The sequence below is a fragment of the Dryobates pubescens genome, chromosome 33 (genome assembly GCF_014839835.1).
Source record: "Dryobates pubescens isolate bDryPub1 chromosome 33, bDryPub1.pri, whole genome shotgun sequence".
Lineage (NCBI taxonomy): Eukaryota > Metazoa > Chordata > Aves > Piciformes > Picidae > Dryobates > Dryobates pubescens.
In genome coordinates this window covers 3469307-3493083 of record NC_071644.1, presented here as the reverse complement: position 1 = coordinate 3493083, position 23777 = coordinate 3469307, and the positions used below count along the sequence as shown (strand labels likewise).

Genomic DNA, 23777 nt, shown 5'->3' with positions numbered 1-23777 from the left:
GAGCCCCTCCTGGAGGCAGAGCTGAGCCCCCTCCTGGAGGCAGAGCTGAGCCCCTCCTGGAGGCAGTGCTGAGCCCCCTCCTGGAGGCAGTGCTGAGCCCCCTCCTGGAGGCAGTGCTGAGCCCCTCCTGGAGGCGGAGCTGAGCCCCCTCCTGGAGGCAGAGCTGAGCCCCTCCTGGAGGCAGAGCTGAGCCCCCTCCTGGAGGCAGAGCTGAGCCCCCTCCTGGAGGCAGAGCTGAGCCCCTCCTGGAGGCAGAGCTGAGCCCCCTCCTGGAGACAGAGCTGAGCCCCTCCTGGAGGCAGAGCTGAGCCCCCTCCTGGAGGCAGTGCTGAGCCCCTCCTGGAGGCAGAGCTGAGCCCCCTCCTGGAGGCAGAGCTGAGCCCCTCCTGGAGGCAGAGCTGAGCCCCCTCCTGGAGGCAGAGCTGAGCCCCCTCCTGGAGGCAGAGCTGAGCCCCTCCTGGAGGCAGAGCTGAGCCCCCTCCTGGAGACAGAGCTGAGCCCCTCCTGGAGGCAGAGCTGAGCCCCCTCCTGGAGGCAGTGCTGAGCCCCCTCCTGGAGGCAGAGCTGAGCCCCTCCTGGAGGCAGTGCTGAGCCCCTCCTGGAGGCAATGCTGAGCCCCCTCCTGGAGACAGAGCTGAGCCCCCTCCTGGAGGCAGAGCTGAGCCCCCTCCTGGAGGCAGTGCTGAGCCCCTCCTGGAGGCAGAGCTGAGCCCCTCCTGGAGGCAGAGCTGAGCCCCCTCCTGGAGGCAGTGCTGAGCCCCCTCCTGGAGGCAGAGCTGAGCCCCCTCCTGGAGGCAGTGCTGAGCCCCCTCCTGGAGGCAGAGCTGAGCCCCCTCCTGGAGACAGAGCTGAGCCCCTCCTGGAGGCAGAGCTGAGCCCCCTCCTGGAGGCAGAGCTGAGCCCCTCCTGGAGGCAGTGCTGAGCCCCCTCCTGGAGGCAGTGCTGAGCCCCCTCCTGGAGGCAGTGCTGAGCCCCTCCTGGAGGCAGAGCTGAGCCCCCTCCTGGAGGCAGAGCTGAGCCCCTCCTGGAGGCAGAGCTGAGCCCCCTCCTGGAGGCAGAGCTGAGCCCCTCCTGGAGGCAGAGCTGAGCCCCCTCCTAGAGACAGAGCTGAGCCCCTCCTGGAGGCAGAGCTGAGCCCCCTCCTGGAGGCAGTGCTGAGCCCCCTCCTGGAGGCAGAGCTGAGCCCCCTCCTGGAGGCAGAGCTGAGCCCCCTCCTGGAGGCAGTGCTGAGCCCCCTCCTGGAGACAGAGCTGAGCCCCCTCCTGGAGACAGAGCTGAGCCCCTCCTGGAGGCAGAGCTGAGCCCCCTCCTGGAGGCAGTGCTGAGCCCCTCCTGGAGGCAGAGCTGAGCCCCTCCTGGAGGCAGAGCTGAGCCCCTCCTGGAGGCAGTGCTGAGCCCCCTCCTGGAGACAGAGCTGAGCCCCTCCTGGAGGCAGAGCTGAGCCCCTCCTGGAGGCAGAGCTGAGCCCCTCCTGGAGGCAGAGCTGAGCCCCCTCCTGGAGGCAGAGCTGAGCCCCTCCTGGAGGCAGTGCTGAGCCCCTCCTGGAGGCAGAGCTGAGCCCCTCCTGGAGGCAGTGCTGAGCCCCTCCTGGAGGCAGTGCTGAGCCCCTCCTGGAGGCAGAGCTGAGCCCCTCCTGGAGGCAGAGCTGTGTGGAAGGAGCACTTGCAGGAGTCCCTCCTCCATCCCCTGCCTGGCTGCAGCTCTGCTGCCAGCCCTTGTGCCCAGCTCAGACTCCCCCTCCCCTCTGTCCCTTCTAGAGGAGAGCCTCTCTCAGTGGCAAAGCCCAAAGTGTCCTAACCCCCTGGGTTAGTTCCCTTTGGTGGCAGTGGTGGAGCAGCAGGGGCTTGGCTGCTTGGAGAGGAGGGGGCTGGGGGGGGGGGGGAGGGGGCTGCTGCTGCCCTGAGGTCCATCTGCCCTCTCCCAGCAGCTGGGAGCCAGCACAGCCAGGCCCTTTCCCAGCCCACAGCCCTGCACCCCCTCAGGCCAGCAGAAGGCTGTGGCTGTGCACAAGGTGGGTGAGAAGCCAAAGCTGGAGGAGCCCAGCCCTAGGCCACTGTCCCAGAGGGAAGCCAAAAGGGATGCAGACCCCCAGCCAAAGGCTTGGCCCAGCCCTGCTCCCTGGGCTGAGCGTGGTGGGCAGCTGCCAGCTCCACCTTGGCCCCACAACCCTGCCAGGGGGGAGCAGCCTGATGGAGCCTGGGCAGAGGGCTGGGAGCTGGGGACATCATTTTGCACTTTTGATACTGGGGGGGGGAGGGGGGGAAGGAAATTAACTTATTTGGCAAAGTTGTCTCTTTTGTTGCTGTTGTTGGGGGTGGTCTGGGCTTGGTTCTGGGTTTTCCTTTGTCTTGTGACAGGCACTGGTGGCATTTTTGGTTCCAGAGGGATTCCAGAGGCACAACCCAAATAAACTTTATTTTAACCTGGGAGGAGGTGGCTCTGTGTCTCCATCCCCCCCACAACCCCCCAGGGAGGCTGAACACCCCCCAGGGAGGCTGAACCAGGCCCTGCTGCAGCAGAGCCCTGCTTGGCCCCAGCAGAAAGGCAGCCAAGTGTCCCCCCCCCTGCTCTCAGAAGGTAGCCCAAGCCCCCCCCCCGGGCTGCCCTCACTCCCTCTCTGCTCACTGAGGACAAGGGATGAAGAGACAGAGGGGCTGAGAGCAGCCAGGCAGAGAGGGACCTGGGGGTAGTGGTGGACAGCAGCTGAACAGGAGCCAGCAGTGTGCCCAGGGGGCCAAGAAGGCCAAGGGCATCCTGGCCTGCAGCAGGAGGAGTGTAGCCAGCAGGAGCAGGGAAGTCCTTGTGCCCTGTGCTCAGCACTGCTGAGGCCACACCTGGAGTCCTGTGTCCAGTTCTGGGCTCCTCAGGTTAGGAAAGAGGTTGAGCTGCTGGAAGGTGTCCAGAGAAGGGCAACAGAGCTGGGGAGGGGTCTGGAGCACAGCCCTGGGAGGAGAGGCTGAGGGAGCTGGGGTTGCTTAGCCTGCAGAAGAGGAGGCTCAGGGGAGACCTTCTTGCTCTCTGCAACTCCCTGAAGGGAGCTTGGAGCCAGGTGGGGCTTGGTCTCTTCTCCCAGGCACCCAGCACCAGAACAAGAGGCCACAGTCTCAAGCTGTGCCAGGGGAGGTTCAGGCTGGAGGTGAGGAGAAAGTTCCTCCCAGCAAGAGAGATTGGCCATGGGAATGTGCTGCCCAGGGAGGTGGTGGAGTCCCCATCCCTGGAGGTGTTTAGGCAGAGCCTGGCTGAGGCCCTTGGTGCCATGGTTGAGTTGCTCAGATGGTGCTGGGGGAGAGGTTGGACTGGATGAGCTCTGAGGTCTTTCCCAACCTGGTTACTTCTGTACTCAGGTGGCCAAGAAGGCCACCAGCATCCTGCCTTGCATCAGCAATGGTGTGGCCAGCAGGAGCAGGGCAGTGATTGTCCCCTTGTATTGGGCACTGGGGAGGCCACAGCTGGAGTGCTGGGTTCAGTCTTGGGCTCCTCACTCCAAGAAGGACACTGAGAGGCTGGGGCAGGGCCAGAGAAGGGCAACCAAGGTGGGGAAGGGGCTGGAGAGCAGGGCTGGGGAGGAGCAGCTGAGGGAGCTGGGGGTGTTGAGCCTGGAGAAGAGGAGGCTGAGGGGAGACCTTCTTGCTCTCTACAGCTCTCTGAAGGGAGGCTGGAGCCAGGTGGGGATTGGTCTCTTCTGCCAAGGGACAAGTGACAGAGCAAGAGGAAATGGCCTCAGGTTGCACCAGGGGAGGCTGAGGTTGGACATGGGAAGAAACTTCTTCCCTGAAAGGGTTCTGAAAGCCTGGAGCTGGCTGCCCAGGGAGGTGATTGAATCCCCATCCCCAGAAGGGTTTCAAAGCCCCAGAGCTGTGGTGCTGAGGGCCATGCTTTAGCCCTGGGCTTGGCAGAGTCACAGAGGGGTTGGACCTGCTGAGCCTTAAGGGTCTTTGCCCCCCAAGGCAGTTCTGTGCCCCCCCTGGCTCTGCCTCTCCCAGCCATGCTCCAGCCAGCAGTGAAAGGAGCTGTTCACAGCCAGCTGCTGCCCACAAGCTTCAGCTCTCCTCTTCCAGCAGGAAAACGAAATGAATGGCATTTATTCCTCACTGCAAGGTGCACCCTGAGGGGAGAGGGCAGGGAAGGGCTGGGCTGAGGGCAGAGCTGCCCCTGGGGCGGGCAGGAGCTGACCCCTCACAGCGGCCTCACGCCGGGGAGCACGCAGAGCATCTCGAACAGCAGGTTGGCCCCCAGCAGGGCTGTGTTGCCTAAAAAGGGGAGGGGGAGAGGGGGAACAAACCCATGGGTGGCCAAGCAGGGGTGGGTGACCACCTCTGGCAGGCAGGCACACCGCACCCCCAGCAGGCTCACCGGAGAGGTCGTACATGGGAGAGACTTCCACGAGGTCACAGCCGACGATGTTCAGCCCTCTGCAGCCACGAATGATCTCCAGAGCCTGGGGGAGGGGGAAAGAGCCCAGCACGAGCAGGGCTGGGATCAAGGGCAACAAAGCTGGGGAGGGGGCTGGGGCACAGCCCTGGGAGGAGAGGCTGAGGGAGCTGGGGTTGCTTAGCCTGCAGAAGAGGAGGCTCAGGGGAGACCTTCTTGCTCTCTGCAACTCCCTGAAGGGAGCTTGGAGCCAGCTGGGGGTAGGGCTCTTCTCTCAGGCAACCAGAACAAGAGGCCACAGTCTCAAGCTGTGCCAGGGGAGGTTTAGGCTGGAGGTGAGGAGAAAGTTCTTCCCAGAAAGACTAATTTGCCATTGGAATGTGCTGCCCAGGGAGGTGGTGGAGTCCCCATCCCTGGAGGTGTTTAGGAAGAGCCTGGATGGGGAGCTTGGTGCCATGGTTGAGTTGATCAGATGGTGCTGGGTGAGAGGTTGAACTGGATGAGCTCTGAGGTCTCTTCCAACCTGGTCTGGTCTATCCTATCCTATCCTATCCTATCCTATCCTATCCTATCCTATCCTATCCTATCCTATCCTATCCTATTCTATCCTATCCTGCTCTGCTCTGCTCTGCTCTGCTCTGCTCTGCTCTGCTCTGCTCTAGCAAGTGGGAATGCTGGAGGCTCTGTTCTACTCTTGTGCAGCTGGGAAAAGCCAGCCTGTGCAGGCCAAATCACCCCAGGGCAACACTTCCCCTCCTCACACCCACCACCACATGCTCCCTGGCTCCCTTGGCTGGTTGGCATCACCTCCTTTAAAGCCAACCCTGGCCTGGGCTGATGCCCAACAGCTGGGCAGCAGGGGCAGGGAGGGGATTCTGCCCCTCTGCTGGTTTGCATCACCTTTAAAGCCAACCCTGGCCTGGGCTGATGCCCAGCAGCAGGGCAGCAAGAGGACTCTGCCCCTCTGCTGCTCTCCGCTGTGCCTCTCCCTGCAGCGCTGGGGCAGCTCTGCAGTCCTCAGCGCAGCACAGCCAGGGAGCTGTTGGAGCAGGGCTCAGAGGGGGCCAGGAAGCTGCCCAGAGGCCGTTTGCTGCGGGGCTCAGAGGTCCCCTCCAGCCCCTGCCTCGCTGAGCCGAGGCTGCCTGCCTTACCTGCCCGGGGGTCAGGCCGGCGATCTCGGGGGTGCCGGTGCCCGGGGCGTAGGCAGGGTCCAGCCCATCGATGTCGAAGCTGAGGTACACTGGCTGGGCCCCCAGCTGCCTCCTCACCTCCACCATCAGCGGCACCAGGGACTTCCCCCAGCACTCCTCAGCTGGCACCACCCGGAAGCCCTGCGGGGGGAGGGCACAGACAGGCGAATGGCACCGGGAGGGCTGTGCCCAGTGCTGGGCTCCTCAGGACCCTGAGCTGCTGGAAGGTGTCCAGAGAAGGGCAACAGAGCTGGGGAGGGGTCTGGGGCACAGCCCTGGGAGGAGAGGCTGAGGGAGCTGGGGTTGCTTAGCCTGCAGAAGAGGAGGCTCAGGGGAGACCTTCTTGCTCTCTCCAACTCCCTGAAGGGAGGTTGGAGCCAGCTGGGGGTTGGGCTCTTCTCCCAGGCAGGCACCCAGCACCAGAACAAGAGGACACAGTCTCAAGCTGTGCCAGGGGAGGTTTAGGCTGGAGGTGAGGAGAAAGTTCTTCCCAGCAAGAGAGATTGGCCATGGGAATGTGCTGCCCAGGGAGGTGGTGGAGTCCCCATCCCTGGAGGTGTTTAGGCAGAGCCTGGCTGAGGCACTTGGAGCCATGGTGGAGCTGATCAGATGGTGCTGGGGGAGAGGTTGGACTGGATGAGCTCTGAGGTCTTTCCCAACCTGGTTACTTCTGTACTCAGGTGGCCAAGAAGGCCACCAGCATCCTGCCTTGCATCAGCAATGGTGTGGCCAGCAGGAGCAGGGCAGTGATTGTCCCCTTGTACCGGGCACTGGGGAGGCCACAGCTGGAGTGCTGGGTTCAGTCTTGGGCTCCTCACTCCAAGAAGGACACTGAGAGGCTGGGGCAGGGCCAGAGAAGGGCAACCAAGGTGGGGAAGGGTCTGGAGAGCAGGGCTGGGGAGGAGCAGCTGAGGGAGCTGGGGGTGTTGAGCCTGGAGAAGAGGAGGCTGAGGGGAGAGCTCATTGCTCTCTACAGCTCCCTGAAAGGAGGCTGCAGTGAGGTTGAGCTCTTCTCCCCAGTCTCAGGTGCTAGAAGGAGAGGGAAATGGCCTGAAACTGTGCCAGGGGAGGGTTAGGTTGGACATGAGGAACAATTCCTCTGCTGCAAGAGCGGTCAGGGATTGGCACAGGCTGCCCAGGGAGGTGGTGGAGTCCCCATCCCTGGGGGTGCTCAAGAAACCTCTGGCTGTGGCACCCGGGGCCATGGCTTGGTGGCCACGGTGGGGCTGGGCTGATGGTTGGACTCCACGATCTGAGAGGCCACTTCCGAGCCAAACGATTCCATCACCCCGCGGACCAGATGATCCCTGAGGGCCCCTCCAGCCCGAGGCTCTGCGATTCGCTGAGCCCGTCAGGGTTTGTCCCTGCTGAAGCAGGGAGGGGGGGAGCCGCAGGGGCCGAGCTCACCTGCTGCCGGCTGTAGCGGCAGGGGTCGGGCTCGTAGGAGGAGCCGCGGATGCCGATCTGCACCACCCGGCCGCGGTCCAGCAGCCCTTCCTCCACGCAGCGCCGGAACGGGCTCCCGTGGTAGATCTCCTCCCCCAGGGCTCTGTCTCCGGTGTCGGTGTGGGCATCCACATGCACCAGCCCCACCGGCCCGTGCCTGGCCGGGGCAGGGCGGCCCTGTCAGCCCCCGGCCCCTGCGCCCCGGCCCTGCCTGCCCCGCACGCAAGCAGCAAAGCGGGAGCCGCTCCCAGCTCCTCCTCCTGCATCACCTCCAGGGCAGGAACTTACTTTTCTGCCACAGCCTGCAAGATGGGGTAGGTGATGGTGTGATCTCCACCTGCAACAGGAGAGGGAAGAGGATGGAACACTGCGGGAGGTGCTCAGCACTCCGCACCCGCTCAAGCAGGGACACCTCCAGCTAGAGCAGGCTGCCCAGGGCCGCATCGAGCCTGGCTTTGAGGGCCCCCAGGCATGGAGCCTCAGCCACATCCCTGGGCAAGCCTGAAGGAGGGGAGGGTGAGGAGGGAGTTTGGGTGAGCAGGGAGCTGCCAGGGTGCTTAGGATGGCACAGCAGGGGGCTGCCAGGGTGCTTAGGACGCAGTGGCACAGCAGGGAGCTGCCAGGGTGCTTAGGATGTGGCAGCACAGCAGGGAGCTGCCAGGGTGCTTAGGATGCAGTGGCACAGCAGGGAGCTGCCAGAGTGCTTAGGACTCGGTGCCACAGCAGGTAGCTGCCAGGGTGCTTAGGACTCGGTGCCACAGCAGGTAGCTGCCAGGGTGCTTAGGACTCGGTGCCACAGCAGGGAGCTGCCAGGGTGCTTACCCAAGGCGAGGGGCACACAGCCAGAGGCCAGGATCTTCTGGAAGGCCTCCCGGATGAGGCGGCAGCTGTCAGGCAGGTTGTAGAGGTTGACGTTCACGTCCCCGATGTCAGCGACCCGCAGGGAGTCGAAAGGCGCCGCCGCGGTGCTGCCGTTGAACCTCCGCAGCATCGCCGACTCCGCCCGCAGCTGCCGGGGGCCGAACCTGGGGAGGCAGAACCCCCAGTGCCAGCCCCGTGGTGCCAGGCAGCACCCCCAGTGCCAGCCCCCGTGGTGCCAGGCAGCACCCCCAGTGCCAGCCCCCGTGGTGTCAGGCAGAACCCCCAGTGCCAGCCCCGTGGTGTCAGGCAGCACCCCCAGTGCCAGCCCCGTGCCGCCAGGCAGCACCCCCAGTGCCAGCCCCCGTGGTGTCAGGCAGAACCCCCAGTGCCAGCCCCGTGGTGCCAGGCAGCACCCCCAGTGCCAGCCCCGTGGTGTCAGGCAGCACCCCCAGTGCCAGCCCCGTGGTGCCAGGCAGCACCCCCAGGGCCAGCCCCGTGATGCCAGGCAGCACCCCCAGTGCCAGCCCCGTGCCGCCAGGCAGAACCCCCAGTGCCAGCCCCCGTGGTGTCAGGCAGAACCCCCAGTGCCAGCCCCCGTGGTGCCAGGCAGCACCCCCAGTGCCAGCCCCCCGCTGCCGGGGCTGCCCCGTACCTGGCTCCGGGCCGGTTGGAGGTGCCGGTGTCCAGAGGGACGCCGATGAAAGCTGCGTCCAGCCCCTCCGCCGAGCCCTCCACCGGCAGCTTCAGCATGGAGCAGACCCCCGCAGGCCGCGCCACGGAGAGGGCGCTGGGGGGCACGTTGAACTGCGAGCCCCGGCGGCGGGGGGCCGTGCGCCCCGGGCAGGCAGCGGGGACGGGGCCGGAGGCGGCCCGGAGCAGCGAGGAGCGCAGCCCGCAGCGCGGGGCGGCCGCAGCGAGCCGGCGAGCGCACAGCCTGCCTGCCAGGGGCAGCGGCCGGCCGCAGGCAGCCCGCAGCGGGGGTCTCATCCTGCCCGCCCCGGCTCCAGCGCTGTGCCCACAGGCAGTGGGGCCGCAGCCTGGCCCATCCCGCCCAGGCCGTGCCCCCGGCCTCCCTCCCCGCGGTTCAAAGGGCAGGTGGACAACCCCTGCTGCTCCAGGAAAGGCAAAGCTTTGGCTCAAGCTTCGTGTTTCCCCTCTCCTGGCCACCCCTTTCCTTCCCCCACCCCCCACGGCAGACACCAGGAAGAAATGCAGCAGCAAAGGGGCTTCAGCTTGTCCAGCAGGAAAACAAAGCCCAGGGGACTGCCCAAGGACTGGAGCTGAGAGCCACTGAGGCTGGGAAAGACCTCTAGGATCACAAAGTCCAGCTGAGATCCTGGGCCTGCTGCAGTTCCTGTCCCCCTGGGCAGCTGGAGCAGGCAGGCAGCATGGGGTGCACTGAGGCTTTTCCACTCTGCTTCCCCACAGCCCCCCCCCGAATGCTGAGGAATCACAAAAACCTCTCATGAGTGAGAGGCAGGGAAAGGAGAACAAAGGAACAGCCCCAGCAGCACCTCAGAGAGAAAATGCAAGCCAAAGAGAGGCACAGAATCAGGGAGGCTGGACAAGAGCTCAGAGCTCAGCAAGTCCAAGCTGGCACCCAGCACCTCCTGACAGCTAAACCATGGCTCCAAGTGCCACATCCAAGCCCCTCTTGAACACCTCCAGGGATGGGGACTCCACCACCTCCCTGGGCAGCACATTCCCATGGCTAACAACTCTCTCTGTGTAGAACTTCTTCCTCACCTCCAGCCTGAACCTCCCCTGGCACAGCTTGAGACTGTGGCCTCTTGTTCTGGGGCTGGCTGCCTGCCTGGGAGAAGAGCCCAACCCCCACGTGGCTCCAAGCTCCCTGCAGGGAGTTGCAGAGAGCAAGAAGGTCTCCCCTGAGCCTCCTCTTCTGCAGGCTAAGCAACCCCAGCTCCCTCAGCCTCTCCTCCCAGGGCTGTGCTCCAGACCCCTCCCCAGCTTTGTTGCCCTTCCCTGGACACCTTCCAGCCCCTCCAGACCCTTCCTGGCACAGAGGCTCCAGAGCTGGCCCCAGAGCTGCAGCTGTGGTCTCAGCAGAGTGCAGCAGAGGGGCAGAATCCCCTCCCTGGCCCTGCTGGCCACACTTCTCTTGCTGCAGCCCAGGCTCTGCTTGGCTCTCTGGGCTGCAAGTGCTCCCTGCTGGCTCCTGCTGAGCTTCTCCTCCCCCAGCACCCCCAGGGCTGCTCTCCAGCCAGTCCCTGCCCAGCCCATAGCAGTGCCTGGCACTGCCCCTGCCCCAGGGCAGCATTGTCCCCATTGCTCCACAGCCCTGAGTCTGGGCATGATGAAAGGGAGATGTGAAAGAAGCCACTCAGCAGCAGAGCTTCACCTTCACTTTACTGTGCAACAGACATCAATCTTCCCCCCCCAAGCTCTCCAGAGACAGCAAGAGACACCCAGAGCCCAAGGGATGCTTTCAGCTTCTGGCTGCTCGCTGCCTCCTCTCCTCCCTGACCCAGGGCTTGTCCCTGGTGACCAGGAGAAACAGGGGGGTGGCATCACCCTGAGCTCTTCCAGCAGCTCAACCTCCACTTCACCTGCAGAGATCATCCCCAAGAGGGCACAGCCTGGCTGCCTTGGCCCCCTGGGGAGCAGTCACTGCCCAGCTGGGATGGGCAAGAAACAAACCCAGGGGGGCCACTGCCTTCAGTGCCTTGTGCTGGGTGGTGGCATGCCTGGGAGGCCCTGCTGCTCACACTGCCTCGCTCCTGAGGGGCTGCTGGGCTGCTAACTTCATGGCAAGGGCTGCTGGTGGCTGCAGGAGATCAGCTGGAGCTGCCCACTGGGGGCTGTCCTTAAGACTGCACCACCCCTTCTGGCACCTCCTCAGTCTACTGTGCAGAGCAGCCAGGCAGTGCCACCTCCCACCCTCCCCACCCCTGAAAGGGGACCTCCTTCACCCCACACAGGACTCAGAAGTCACTGGAGAGCTCCCAGGTGGGCCCAAAGCCAAGCACACTGCCTCAGCACAGCTGCAGGGTGCTCACAGCAGGAGAGAGTGATGCAGCAAGGAGACTTCCTGCAGCAGGGAGAGAAAAAGCAGGGGCTACTAATGCTGGCTGGGGAGAAACTCGAGCTCTTCGACCCAGTCTGCTCCCCTAAAGCTCTACAGGGGGGGTTCCAGCAGACAGAAGAGATTCCTATGTGCCTGCAAAGTGCTACCACAGCTGGCTGAGCCTTCACCCAGAGCCACTCCTCCAGGCCAGCAAGAGGAAGATTGCTGCCCAGAGGTCTTCGTACTCCAGGTTTGCCAAGAAGCACATCTTCAGTCTGGTCTCCACCAGGCTTTTAGCCACCAATCTGTTCATGAGCAGAGCAGCTGCAGACTGGCAGAGGAGCCAGGAGACCATCTGGTCAGGTTGCAGGGTGTGGGAAGCCAGAACCTGCTCCCCCCAGAGGCTGAGGTGAAGCACGTTAGCAGCCACTCTGGCAGACAGCCTCTGCAAAGGGAAGGAGAGGAGAGGTCAGCTGAGGGCAGCATCTCCACTGCCAAGAGTACTCCAGGCCTCCCCTCTGAGCCACCAGAGAGTGGCTGTGAACCACAGAATGGGTTGGGGTTGGAAGGGGCCTTCAAGATCAGCCAGTTCCAACCCCCCTGCCGTGGGCAGGGACACCTCCCACCAGCCCAGGCTGCTCAAGGCCTCATCCAGCCTGGTCTGGACACATCCACAGCCTCCCTGGGCAGCCTGTGCCAGTGCCTCCCCACCCTCACTCTACAGACTTTCCCCCTCATCTCCAGTCCCAATCTCCCCTGCTCCAGCTTCAGTCCATTCCCTCTCATCCCAGCACTCCAAGCCCTTGCTAAAAGTCCCTCCCCAGCTCTCCTGCAGGGACTGGAAGGCTGCTCCCCTTGATCCTAAAGCCCTTTGTGAGCACTGACATCAGGGAACTGCAGGTCAAACCCCTCCAGGCCAAGGTCCAGCTCCTACCACAAACATCCCTGAAACAATTCAGTGAGAGGCCACAGAGGCCTCCTGCTGGTCCTTGATCAGTGACACCTGGATGACAGCCCTGCAGCCACAGCCCCAGGGTGAACTGACCTGCAAATGGGCTGCCCAGGGAGGTGGTGGAGCCCCCATCCCTGGAGGGGTTCAGGAAGAGCCTGGCTGAGGCACTTGGTTGATCAGATGGTGCTGGGTGAGAGGTTGGACTGGATGAGCTCAAAGCCCTTTCCCAACCTGGTGAATTCTATTCCACTGGCAGGGGTTGGGAGGGACCTCTAGAGGTCAGGGAGTCCAACCCCCCCTGCCAGAGAAGGATCACCCAGGGCAGGTCACACAGGAACACATCCAGGTGGGGCTTGAAAGCCTCCTCCCCTGGCACAGCTTGAGACTGTGGCCTCTTGTTCTGGGGCTGGGTGCCTGCCTGGGAGAAGAGCCCAACCCCCACCTGGCTCCAAGCTCCCTTCAGGGAGCTGGAGAGAGCAAGAAGGTCTCCCCTGAGCCTCCTCTTCTGCAGGCTGAGCAACTCCAGAGAAAGAGACCCCACAAGCTCTCTGGGCAGCCTGCTCCAGGCCTCCAGCACCCTCACTGCAAAGCTTTTCCTCAGGCTGAGGTGGAACTTCCCAGGCTCCAGCTGATTCCCTTGTCCTGTCACTGGGCAGCCCTGAGCAGAGCCTGGCACCTTCATCCTGACCCCCACCCCTCAGACACTGAGCAGATCTCCTCTCAGCCTTCTCCTCCCCACACTCAACAGCCCCCAGGGCTCTCAGTCTCTCTTCACAGGAGAGAGCTCAAGGCCCTTCACCTTCTACAGACACCATCAGAATCAGAGACTGGTTTGGGTTGGGAAGGACCCTAAAGGTCATCCACTTCCAGCCCCCTGCCATGGGCAGGGACACCTCCCACCAGCCCAGCTTGCTCAAGGCCTCATCCAGCCTGGCCTTGAGCACCTCCAGAGAGGAGCCACCCACAACCACCCTGGGCAGCCTGTGCCAGTGCCTCCCCACCCTCACTGGAAAGAATTTCTTCCTCACCTCCAGTCCCAGTCTCCCCTGCTCAAGCTTCAATCCATTCCCCCTCACCCTACCCCCACAAGCCTGAAAGATTCCCTCCCCAGCTTTCCCTGTAGCCTTTCCTCTTCCAGCCAAGCCTCACCTTGTTGGGATCCCTCAGGAGCAGCATCTTGACCACTTGTTTCACCTCCAGGGGCACGTGGGGGGGCAGGCTGGGCAGCTGCTCCTCACGGTAGCTCCTGCTCTCCAGGGAGGAGGCCCCATGGCCATAGAAGGGATTGGCCAGGCCCAGGATCTCGTAGGCAATGGCTCCCACGGCCCAGGCATCAGCCTTGCTGTAGTTGATCACCTTGCCTGGGCCTGGGGATGCTGTGATCACCTGGCCCAGAGAGAGAGAGGTGCTCATAGAATCAACCAGGTGGGAGAAGAGCTCAGCAAGTCCAAGCTGGCACCCAGCACCTCCTGACAGCTGAACCATGGCTCCCAGGGCCACAGCCAAGCCCCTCTGCAACACCTCCAGGGATGGGGACTCCACCACCTCCCTGGGCAGCACATCCCAATGGCCAACAACTCTCTCAGGGAAGAACTTTCTCCTCACCTCCAGCCTAAACTTCCCCTGGCACAGCTTGAGACTGTAGCCTCTTGTTCTCCTGCTGGGTGCTTGGGAGAAGAGACCAACCCCCAGCTGGCTGCAACCTCCCTGCAGGGAGTTGCAGAGAGCAAGAAGGTCTCCCCTGAGCCTCCTCTTCTCCAGGCTAAGCAACCCCAGCTCCCTCAGCCTCTCCTCCCAGGGCTGTGCTCCAGACCCCTCCCCAGCTTTGTTGCCCTTCTCTGGACACCTTCCAGCAGCTCAACCTCTTTCCTAACCTGAGGAGCCCAGAACTGGACACAGGACTCCAGGTGTGGCCTGAGCAGTGCTGAGCACAGGGCACAAGGACTTCCCTGCTGCTGCTGGCCACACTCTGCCTGCTGCAGGGCAGGTTCAAGCACACAGCTCCAGGGTGGGGGTCCATGCCAGCAGCCTCACAGGGCAGGGGAAGGGGAGTACCTCGGGGGCCATGAGGCAGCCGTTGCCGCCGCGGTCCACGTAGGCGCTGGGGTAGGGCAGCCTCAGGCCGATGCTGTCATCTGCCAGGCAGCAGCCAAAGTCTGTGATCACCAGCCAGGGGCAGCCAGCTGAGGGCAGCAGGGAGAGCACAGTCAGGCCTGGCCTTGGGAGGACCTGGCAGGAGAGGCTGAGGGAGCTGGGGTTGCTTAGCCTGCAGAAGAGGAGGCTCAGGGGAGACCTTCTTGCTCTCCGCAACTCCCTGAAGGGAGCTTGGAGCCAGGTGGGGGTTGGGCTCTTCTCCCAGGCAGGCACCCAGCACCAGAACAAGAGGCCACAGTCTCAAGCTGTGCCAGGGGAGGTTTAGGCTGGAGGTGAGGAGAAAGTTCTTCCCAGCAAGAGAGATTGGCCATGGGAATGTGCTGCCCAGGGAGGTGGTGGAGTCCCCATCCCTGGAGGGGGCTTGGCTGTGGCCCTTGGAGCCATGGTTTAGTTGTCAGGAGGTGCTGGGTGCCAGCTTGGACTTGCTGATCTTTGAGGTCTCTTCCAGCCTTATTGATTCTCTGATTAGGTGATAGGTTGGACTTGCTGAGCTCTGAGGTCTCTTCCAACCCTACTGACTCTCTGATGAGGTGCCAGCTTGGCCTTGCTGAGCTCTCAGGTCTCCCCAACCAGGCTAAACAACCCCAGCTCCCTAAGGCTCTCCTCACAGCTCCTGGGGAGGTGGCACCTGGGTTATCTGCTGAGCTGGAGGAAAGGGCCTGGAGGAACTCTGCAGCCCTGCTGCCAAGCTGAGCCCTGCAAAGCAGACCCCTCACTCCTCCAGGCTCCCACCTGGAAAGCAAACCAAAGCCTTGGATCATTCCTAACTGCACTCAGGAGGGCTCCAGAGCAGCTCTGCCTTCATGGCAAGGATGGTAATAGCACCACTGAAAACCCTCCAGGGCTGCTGCACCAGGACTGTCAATTAGCCAGCTCTGGCTGCCTGCCATTGGTCCCTGCCCACTTGCATCTTAATTAGGCTGCAAAGCAGCTCAGGTAATTAAAGTCTCCACTAGAGAAAGGCTGACAGGAGAACAAGCTGGGGAGAGGGAATGGATTGAAGCTTGAGGAGGGCAGATTTAGACTGGCAGTGAGGAACTCTTCAGAGGGAGACACTGGCAGAGGCTGCCCAGGGTGGTTGTGGTTCAAGGCCAGGCCCTGAGCAACCTGGGCCTGGTGGGAGGTGTCCCAGCCCCTGGCAGGGGGGTTGGGAAGGGATGATCATAGAATCAATGAGGTTGGAAAAGAGCTCAGAGCTCAGCAAGTCCAAGCTGGCACCCAGCACCTCCTGACAGCTAAGCCATGGCTGCAAGGGCCACATCCAAGCCCCTCTGGAACACCTCCAGGGATGGGGACTCCACCACCTCCCTGGGCAGCACACTCCCATGGCCAATCTCTCTTGCTGGGAAGAACTTTCTCCTCACCTCCAGCCTGAACTTCCCCTGGCACAGCTTCAGACTGTGTCCTCTTGTTCTGGGGCTGGATGCCTGCCTGGGAGAAGAGACCAACCCCCATCTGGCTCCAAGCTCCCTTCAGGGAGTTGCAGAGAGCAAGAAGGTCTCCCCTGAGCCTCCTCTTCTGCAGGCTAAGCAACCCCAGCTCCCTCAGCCTCTCCTCCCAGGGCTGTGCTCCAGACCCCTCCCCAGCTTTCTTGCCCTTCTCTGGACACCTTCCAGCAGCTCAACCTCTTTCCTAACCTGAGGAGCCCAGAGCTGGACACAGGACTCCAGGTGTGGCCTCAGCAGTGCTGAGCACAGGGCACAAGGACTTCCCTGCTCCTGCTGGCCACACTCTTCCTGCTGCAGGCCAGGATGCCCTTGGCCTTCTTGGCCCCCTGGGCACACTGCTGGCTCCTGTTCAGCTGCTGTCCACCACCACCCCCAGCTCCCTTTCTGCCAACCCAACCCACTCTGTGACCCCACAGGTGCATGAAAATGCTGCTTGGGGCTTCAGCCCTGCCCTTCCCCCTCGCCCTCCAGCTGCTGCAACCCCTGACCAAGAGGGGGGACTTTAGGAGCCACCCCACCAAGAAGATGATCCAAGAGCCAAGCCCTTGCAGCAGAGGCACCTCCAGCACCCCCTGAGGCAGTGATGCACCCACCAGGATCAAACTCAACCAGGATGTTGTCAGACTTCAGGTCCCTGTGGGCTACTCCATGCCGAACCAGGTGGTCCACCCCCTCCAGCAGCTGCAGAATCATCCTGGTGGAGAGGCAGACATCTGGGCTGCTGCCCCTCAGGTACTCACGCAGGGTGCAGGGATAACTGGGGAGGAGAAGGGGGAAAACCTTGGAATCAGCATCCTGCAAGCTCATCCCTCAGTGCTGGCTGGCTTGCATCAGCCAAATGGGTGTTGGGTCTGTTAAGAGGGCAGCAGAGCTCTGCAGAGGGACCTGGGCAGATGGGCAGAGGCCAAGGGCAGGAGGTTGAACATATCCAAGGGCCAGGGGCTGCACATTGGCCACAGCAACCCCAGGCAGTGCTACAGGCTGGGGGCAGAGCCAGGCAGAGAGGGACATGGGGGTGCTGGTTGATGGTAGGCTGAACAGGAGCCAGCAGTGTGCCCAGGTGGCCAAAAAGGCCAAGGGCATCCTGGCCTGCATCAGGAAGAGTGTGGCCAGCAGGAGCAGGGAGATCATTCTCCCCCTGTGCTCAGCACTGGTTAGGCCACACCTGGAGTCCTGTGTCCAGTTCTGGGCCCCCAGGTCCCTCAGCCTCTCCTCCCAGGGCTGTGCTCCAGACCCCTCCCCAGCTTTGTTGCCCTTCTCTGGACACCTTCAAGTCTCTCAATGTCCTTCTTCAACTGAGGAGCCCAGAACTGGACACAGGACTCCAGGTGTGGCCTCAGCAGTGCTGAGCACAGGGCACAAGGACTTCCCTGCTCCTGCTGGCCACACTCTTCCTGCTGCAGGCCAGGATGCCCTTGGCCTTCTTGGCCCCCTGGGCACACTGCTGGCTCCTGTTCAGCTGCTGTCCACCACTCCCCCCAGGTCCCTCTCTGCCTGGCTGCTCTCAGCCACTCTGCCCCCAGCCTGCAGCACTGCCTGGGGCCAAGCTGCACCTTCCCTACTGGAATCCCTTCAAGGAGCAGCTTGCCCTCGCTCTCAGACAGGAGTTAACATCTCCAGGGCTTGGAACCGGCCTCAGGAGGTGCTTCCAAGGCTGGGCTGGGCTTTGTCTGGCAGCAGCCCAGGCCTGAGCTCTGTGAGGAGCTGTGGAGCAGCAGAACAGAGAGTGCCAGGAAGCAGAAGGGCCTTGGGGCAGCTTCTCTCCACCTACTTCTTCATCACCAGGAAGAGAGTGCGGCTGTGGCCCAGGCCGCTGGGGCTGAGGCTGAGGGGCAGCACATCAGGGTAGTCTGCAATGGCTCCAGGCAGCAGGGGCACGGAGGAGGTGAAGGCTCGGAGCACCTGGATTATGTTGGGATGAGGCTGCAGCTTCTTCCTCCCCAGGGCAGCTTTCCTGGGCAGCAAAAGAGAGATCACAGCTGGCAGCCAGTCCGACCCCCCCCGGCAGTCAGCGAGGGACAGAACCCACCGGAGCAGGGGAGCAGAGCCTGGTCAGGCCTCAGCTGGGACAGGGACAGGGACAGGGACAGGGACAGGGAAAGGGACAGGGACAGCCATTGGACTGTGTCCCCTGCACAGCTTGAGACTGTGGCCTCTTGTTCTGGTTGCCTGGGAGAAGAGACCAACCCCCACCTGGCTCCAACCTCCCTGCAGGGAGTTGGAGAGAGCAAGAAGGTCTCCCCTGAGCCTCCTCTTCTGCAGGCTAAGCAACCCCAGCTCCCTCAGCCTCTCCTCCCAGGGCTGTGCTCCAGACCCCTCCCCAGCTTTCTTGCCCTTCTCTGGACACCTTCCAGCAGCTCAACCTCTTTCCTAACCTGAGGAGCCCAGAACTGGACACAGGACTCCAGGTGTGGCCTCAGCAGTGCTGAGCACAGGGCACAAGGACTTCCCTGCTCCTGCTGGCCACACTCTTCCTGCTGCAGGCCAGGATGCCCTTGGCCTTCTTGGCCACATCCTCCACTAGAGCAGGTTGCTCAGAGCCTTGTCAAGCCTGAGCTTGAATCTCTCCAGGGATGGGGTCTCAGCTCCCGCTCTGGGCAACCTGTTGCAGAGTTCCAGCAGCCTCCTGGTGCAGAACTTTCAAACCCTTGCCCCTGGTCCTATCACTGCAGGCCTTGGTTAAGAGTCCCTTTCCAGCCTTCTTGGAGGCCCCCTTCAGGTATTGCCTGGGGAGCAAACAAGGCTACAGTCAGCACTTGACCAGGGACACACCAGCCCTTGATCAGTGTCTGTGGTTTCCTAACTGTGCTGGGGAAAACCCCCTCCCTGCCTGCTGTTTGAGGTGTGGAGGAGCTGAGAGTGCCAGCCCTGCAGCAGCACCCCTTCCATACCTGCAGCCAGAGACAGCTCCATACTCCCCAGCCAAGGCAAGTCCTGTGGCTGGCACCAGCTCCTGGCCCATGGCATCAAGGATGGCTTCAGAGGATGACCCAGCCTGCAAGAGCAGTGACACAGCAGCTGGGCTGCAGCTCCAAGAGCAGCCAGCCCTGACACACCCTCAGAGCAGGCAACCCAGATCAGAGAATTGCTTGGCTTGGAAAAGGCCTCTAAGGTCCAACCCTCAGCCCAGCCCCACCATGGCCACCAAACCCTGTCCCCACAGTGCCATTGCCTCCAGGGCTGGGGACTCCAGCACCTCCCTGGGCAGCCTGTGCCAACCCCTGACCACTCCAGCAGCAAAGAAATTGTTCCTCATGTCCAACCTAAACCTCCCCAGGCCATTCCCTCTCATTCTATCACCTGATAGCAGGGAAAAGAAACCAGTCCCCACCTCACTCAAGCCTGTCAGGGAGTTCCAGAGAGCCAGCAGCTCTCCCCTCAGCCTCCTCTTCTCCAGGGTGAACACTCCCAGCTCCCTCAGCTGCTCCTCCCCAGCCCTGTTCTCCAGCCCCTCCCCCAGCTTTGTTGCCCTCCAAGAAGGACATTGAGGGGTTGGGATTTGTCCAGAGGAGTGAGAGACCCAAACCTGAACCCAGCCCTCAGTGTGTGGCCTCAGCAGTGCCCAGTCTAGGGAGACAACCCCTGCCCTGCCCCCGCTGGTTGCACCGCCGCTGATCCAAGGCAGGCTGCTGCTGGTGGCTTTCCCAGCCACCCCCTGGGCACAGAGTGGCTCCTGTGCAGCTGCTGTCACCCAGCACCAGCTCCATCACCAGCAGCTCTGCTGCTGAAGTGTTGACAGCACACCCTGCAGCCAGCCTCTCGCAGCGACAGAGCAGCAGCCAGAGCCCCAGCCCCTTACCGAGATGTTCCACATCATCTTGATAGCCAAGGGGAAAGCTCCTTTGGGTGGCTGTCCTTCCACAGGCTCCTCCTCAGCTGAGCCCCCACCTGGCTGCCCCTGCCCTGCCAGCTGGCCAGGGCAGAAGGGAATGGCTGCCTCATAGACAGCAGCGCTGCAGCCCTTGCCAAGGGGCTGCCCAATCAGGTACTCCTCCAGCTTGAAGCCCTGCCAGCGGGAGGAGCTCAGGGGATCCTTCAGGGGCTTGTTCTTCCCAACAAACACTGTCTGGAGGCAAGAGGAAAAGACAATTGAAAGCCCTGCTCACCCATTCAGATTCCCCCTGCAGAACTCTCTCACTGTTCAAGCAGCATCACCACCTCCCAGCCAGCCTGGGCCAACCTGCAGGCTCTACCCAGGGAAAGCAATTGGCAGCCCACAGCATTTTGGGTTCAGAGGAACCAGCTTGCACCAAAAGTGGGCTCTGCAATGCTGCTGCAGGTGCACATGGCAAAGAGCAACAAGAAAAGACAATTGAAAGCCCTGCTCACTCATTCAGATTCCCCCTGCAGAACTCTCTCACTGTTCAAGCAGCATCACCACCTCCCAGCCAGCCTGGGCCAACCTGCAGGCTCTACCCAGGGAAAGCAATTGGCAGCCCACAGCATTTTGGGTTCAAATGGACCAGCCTGCACCAAAAGTGGGCTCTGCAATGCTGCTGCAGGTGCACATGGCAAAGAGCAACAAGAAAAGACAATTAAAAGCCCTGCTCACTCATTCAGATTCCCCCTGCAGAACTCTCTCACTGTTTGAGCAGCATCACCACCTCCCAGCCAGCCTGGGCCAACCTGCAGGCTCTACCCAGGGAAAGCAACTGGCAGCCCACAGCATTTTGGGTTCAAATGAACCAGCCTGCACCAAAAGTGAGCTCTGCAGTGCTGCTGCAAGTGCACATGGCAAAGAGCAACAAGAAAAGACAATTAAAAGCCCTGCTCACTCATTCAGATTCCCCCTGCAGAGCTCTCTCACTGTTTGAGCAGCATCACCACCTCCCAGCCAGCTTGGGCCAACCTGCAGGCTCTACCCAGGGAAAGCAATTGGCAGCCCACAGCATTTTGGGTTCAGAGGAACCAGCCTGCACCAAAAGTGGGCTCTGCAATGCTGCTGCAGGTGCACATGGCAAAGAGCAACAAGAAAAGACAATTAAAAGCCCTGCTCAGTCACTCAGATTCCCCCTGCAGAGCTCTCTCACTGTTCAAGCAGCATCACCACCTCCCAGCCAGCTTGGGCCAACCTGCAGGCTCTACCCAGGGAAAGCAATTGGCAGTCCACAGCATTTTGGGTTCAAATGGACCAGCCTGCACCAAAAGTGGGCTCTGCAATGCTGCTGCAGGTGCACATGGCAAAGAGCAAGAGGAAAAGACAATTGAAAGCCCTGCTCAGTCACTCAGATTCCCCCTGCAGAGCTCTCTCACTGTTCAAGCAGCATCACCACCTCCCAGTTGGCTTAGGCCAACCTGCAGGCTCTACCCAGGGAAAGCAATTGGCAGCCCACAGCATTTTGGGTTCAAATGGACCAGCCTGCACCAAAAGTGGGCTCTGCAATGCTGCTGCAGGTGCACATGGCAAAGAGCAAGAGGAAAGGCAACGGAAAGTCCTGCTCACTCATTCAGATTCCCCCTGCAGAGCTCTCTCACTGTTCAAGCAGCATCACCACCTCCCAGTTGGCTTAGGCCAACCTGCAGGCTCTACCCAGGGAAAACAATTGGCAGTCCACAGCATTTTGGGTTCAAATGAACCAGCCTGCACCAAAAGTGGGCTCTGCAACGCTGCTGCAGGTGCACATGGCAAAGAGCAACAAGAAAAGACAATTAAAAGCCCTGCTCAGTCACTCAGATTCCCCCTGCAGAGCTCTCTCACTGTTCAAGCAGCATCACCACCTCCCAGCCAGCCTGGGCCAACCTGCAGGCTCTACCCAGGGAAAGCAGCTGGCAGTCCACAGCATTTTGGGTTCAGAGGAACCAGCCTGCACCAAAAGTGGGCTCTGCAATGCTGCTGCAGGTGCACATGGCAAAGAGCAACAAGAAAAGACAATTAAAAGCCCTGCTCACTCATTCAGATTCCCCCTGCAGAACTCTCTCACTGTTTGAGCAGCATCACCACCTCCCAGCCAGCTTGGGCCAACCTGCAAGCCACCAGCAGGCTCTACCCAGGGAAAGCAACTGGCAGTCCACAGCATTTTGGGTTCAAATGGACCAGCCTGCACCAAAAGTGGGCTCTGCAATGCTGCTGCAAGTGCACCTGGCAAAGAGGAATGGGAAAGGGAAGTCCTTTGCTGATCCAGAACTGAAATGTGCTGTGCAAAGAGGAGTCTTAAGTAGGTTATATGTCTATCAGAGATGCAGTGCTACCCTCTGTTCCCTCTCCATCAATAAACCAGGAAGGGGGGGAGGGGAAAAAAGGGCACAGAAAATCCAGTCAAGAGCCACAACTGACAGAAAAACAATGCCCTGAGCTTTTGTGGAGGGGGGTTTGGGTTAGTTCAAGGGGGAGTGAATCCATGACAGGAGCAAGCTGGGGGAGGAAAACAGAAGAGCCAAGAGAAAACAAAACACCAGAGGGCTGTGCTCCAGTTTAAGCCCAGCATTCACCACCCTCCATGTGTGGGCCAGCATCAACCAGCTGCATTCCTTCATGAGCTACAACCCCCAGCAGCTATCCAAGAGACACAGATTCAGGGGCAGTAGAAAGGGGAAGACACCAATTTAGGTCCTCAGTGGGGTGAAAGCATCCCAAGAAACATCAGGAAAAGGCAGAACCTCCCCAGAATGTGACAGGTGCAGGTCAGCAGGGTAGGTGACAGCTGGCTCTGAACACCAAAGCTCTATTTATAGCCACGAAGTATGTCCCCAGTGCCCTGCCAGCACAGCTTGGCCCAGCCCCACAGGCCTCCCATCAGCCCTGAGGAGAAGGGATGGACCTGGGGGCTCAAAACCAGCACCCTGGGACACAGGACCCCCAACACCAGAGTCCTGACCCTCTGCCCTTGTAGGGGGGGCCAGGGGGCAGGAGGCTGCCCACAGTGAAGGCCTCCCTGGTACCGGCCTCAGGGTGTTGAGGACCTACTTACCAAGAGCCTTCCCCAGCATCCTCATTCTGGGGAGGCAGAGGGGAGTCTCCTGCTTTGGGGAATGTGCCTGCGGGCTGCTCACAGCAATCCCACCATCTCTGGGGGAAGATGGGGAGGTGCGCCTGAGGGGGTCCCCAGAGGAAGGCCACCCCCTGACCTTCACCGCAGGTGCCGGAGGCTCTCCCCGCAGACACTCACGGGGGTCCAGCAGCAGCAGCCAGCCCCGAGCCTCACCTGGATGTGCCGACAGGCCGCCTCAGCCCGTCGCTGCTCCTCCAGCCGCGGCTCCACCAGCCCCAGCGCCATGGCCAGCGCCAGGCAGACTCCGCCGCCGCCTCCTCGCCGCGCCACGGCCGCTAGCCCGCGGGCAGGCCCACGCAGGAACAGAAGGCGGCAGGCGGCCGGCAGCCAGGACAACCATGGTCGGGCCTGCGGGAGCGGTGGCGGCGGAGCGGGCCGGGGGTCGGGCCGGGGCTCGGGGCGGGGGGCGCGGGCGAAGCGGCAGCGCGGCAGCAGGCGCAGGGCCCGGGCCAGCAGCAGCCGAACCGCCATGATGGAAGCGCCGCGGCGGGGCGGGGCGGCGACGTCACGCGTGCGCGTCTGCGTCGTGACGCAGGGCCACGCACAGCACGCTCCGGCGCCGCCCACGGCGGTCAGGGCTCGCTGGAGGCGGAGGACGCGTGCGGGGCTGGAGCGGAGCGGGGCACAGCCCGGGGAGCTGCAGGGCACCAGCAGGGCACGGCACAGGGCACCAGCAGGGCACAGCCCGGGGAGCTGCAGGGCACCAGCAGGGCACGGCACAGGGCACCAGCAGGGCACAGCCCGGGGCCATGCAGGGCACGGCACAGGGCACCAGCAGGGCACAGCCCGGGGCGATGCAGGGCACAACACAGGGCACCAGCAGGGTAATGCTGTCTGCATGGAGCAGGGCACAGCCAGGGACATGTCTGGGCATGGCACAAGGCTCCAGAAGGGCAGTGCCTTCTGCGTGGAGCAGGGCACAGCCTAATGCCCAGCAAGGCATGGCCAGGGCACAGCTCTCTGCTTGGCAAGGCACAGCATGAAGAGTGGCACCAGCAGAGCAATGTTCTGGGCATGGCCAAGGCACAGCCCAGCGTATGGCAGGTCTCAGCATGAAGCAGGCCACAAGAAGGGCATGGAGCAGGGCACAGCCCAGTGCACAGCAGGGCATGGAGCAGAGTGCAGCCATGGTACAGGCCTGTGCAATGCAGGGCACAGAGGAGGGCACGGCTTGGTGTGCCTTGTGCATGGGGCAGGGCACAGAGCATAACACTGAGCTGGGCACGGCTTGGGCAGAGCCAGGGCATATCACAGTCCACAAGAGGGCATGGAGCAGGGCACAGGCTGTGAGCAGTGGGCCATGGCCTGATGCACAGCAGGGCATGGAGCATGAAATCACCC

At 62.2% G+C, this 23777-nt stretch overlaps 2 protein-coding genes across 2 annotated transcripts; both read right to left on the bottom strand.

Moving 5' to 3' along the window:
- Nucleotides 1–4176: 4176 nt before the first annotated feature.
- Nucleotides 4177–8855, bottom strand: AGMAT (agmatinase). The gene is made up of 7 exons (XM_054175684.1): nt 8521–8855; nt 7830–8032; nt 7296–7344; nt 6969–7164; nt 5523–5702; nt 4354–4438; nt 4177–4250 (listed from the first exon to the last, which is right to left on the bottom strand). Exons 1-7 carry the CDS (start codon nt 8853–8855, stop codon nt 4177–4179), a joined length of 1122 nt encoding a protein of 373 aa, XP_054031659.1.
- A 1883-nt stretch (nt 8856–10738) lies between these two features.
- Nucleotides 10739–22932, bottom strand: PINK1 (PTEN induced kinase 1). The gene is made up of 8 exons (XM_054175895.1): nt 22590–22932; nt 19247–19513; nt 18339–18442; nt 17219–17401; nt 16041–16204; nt 13901–14028; nt 12995–13231; nt 10739–11338 (listed from the first exon to the last, which is right to left on the bottom strand). Exons 1-8 carry the CDS (start codon nt 22905–22907, stop codon nt 11078–11080), a joined length of 1662 nt encoding a protein of 553 aa, XP_054031870.1. The 5' UTR covers nt 22908–22932; the 3' UTR covers nt 10739–11077.
- Between the last annotated feature and the right edge of the window lie 845 nt (nt 22933–23777).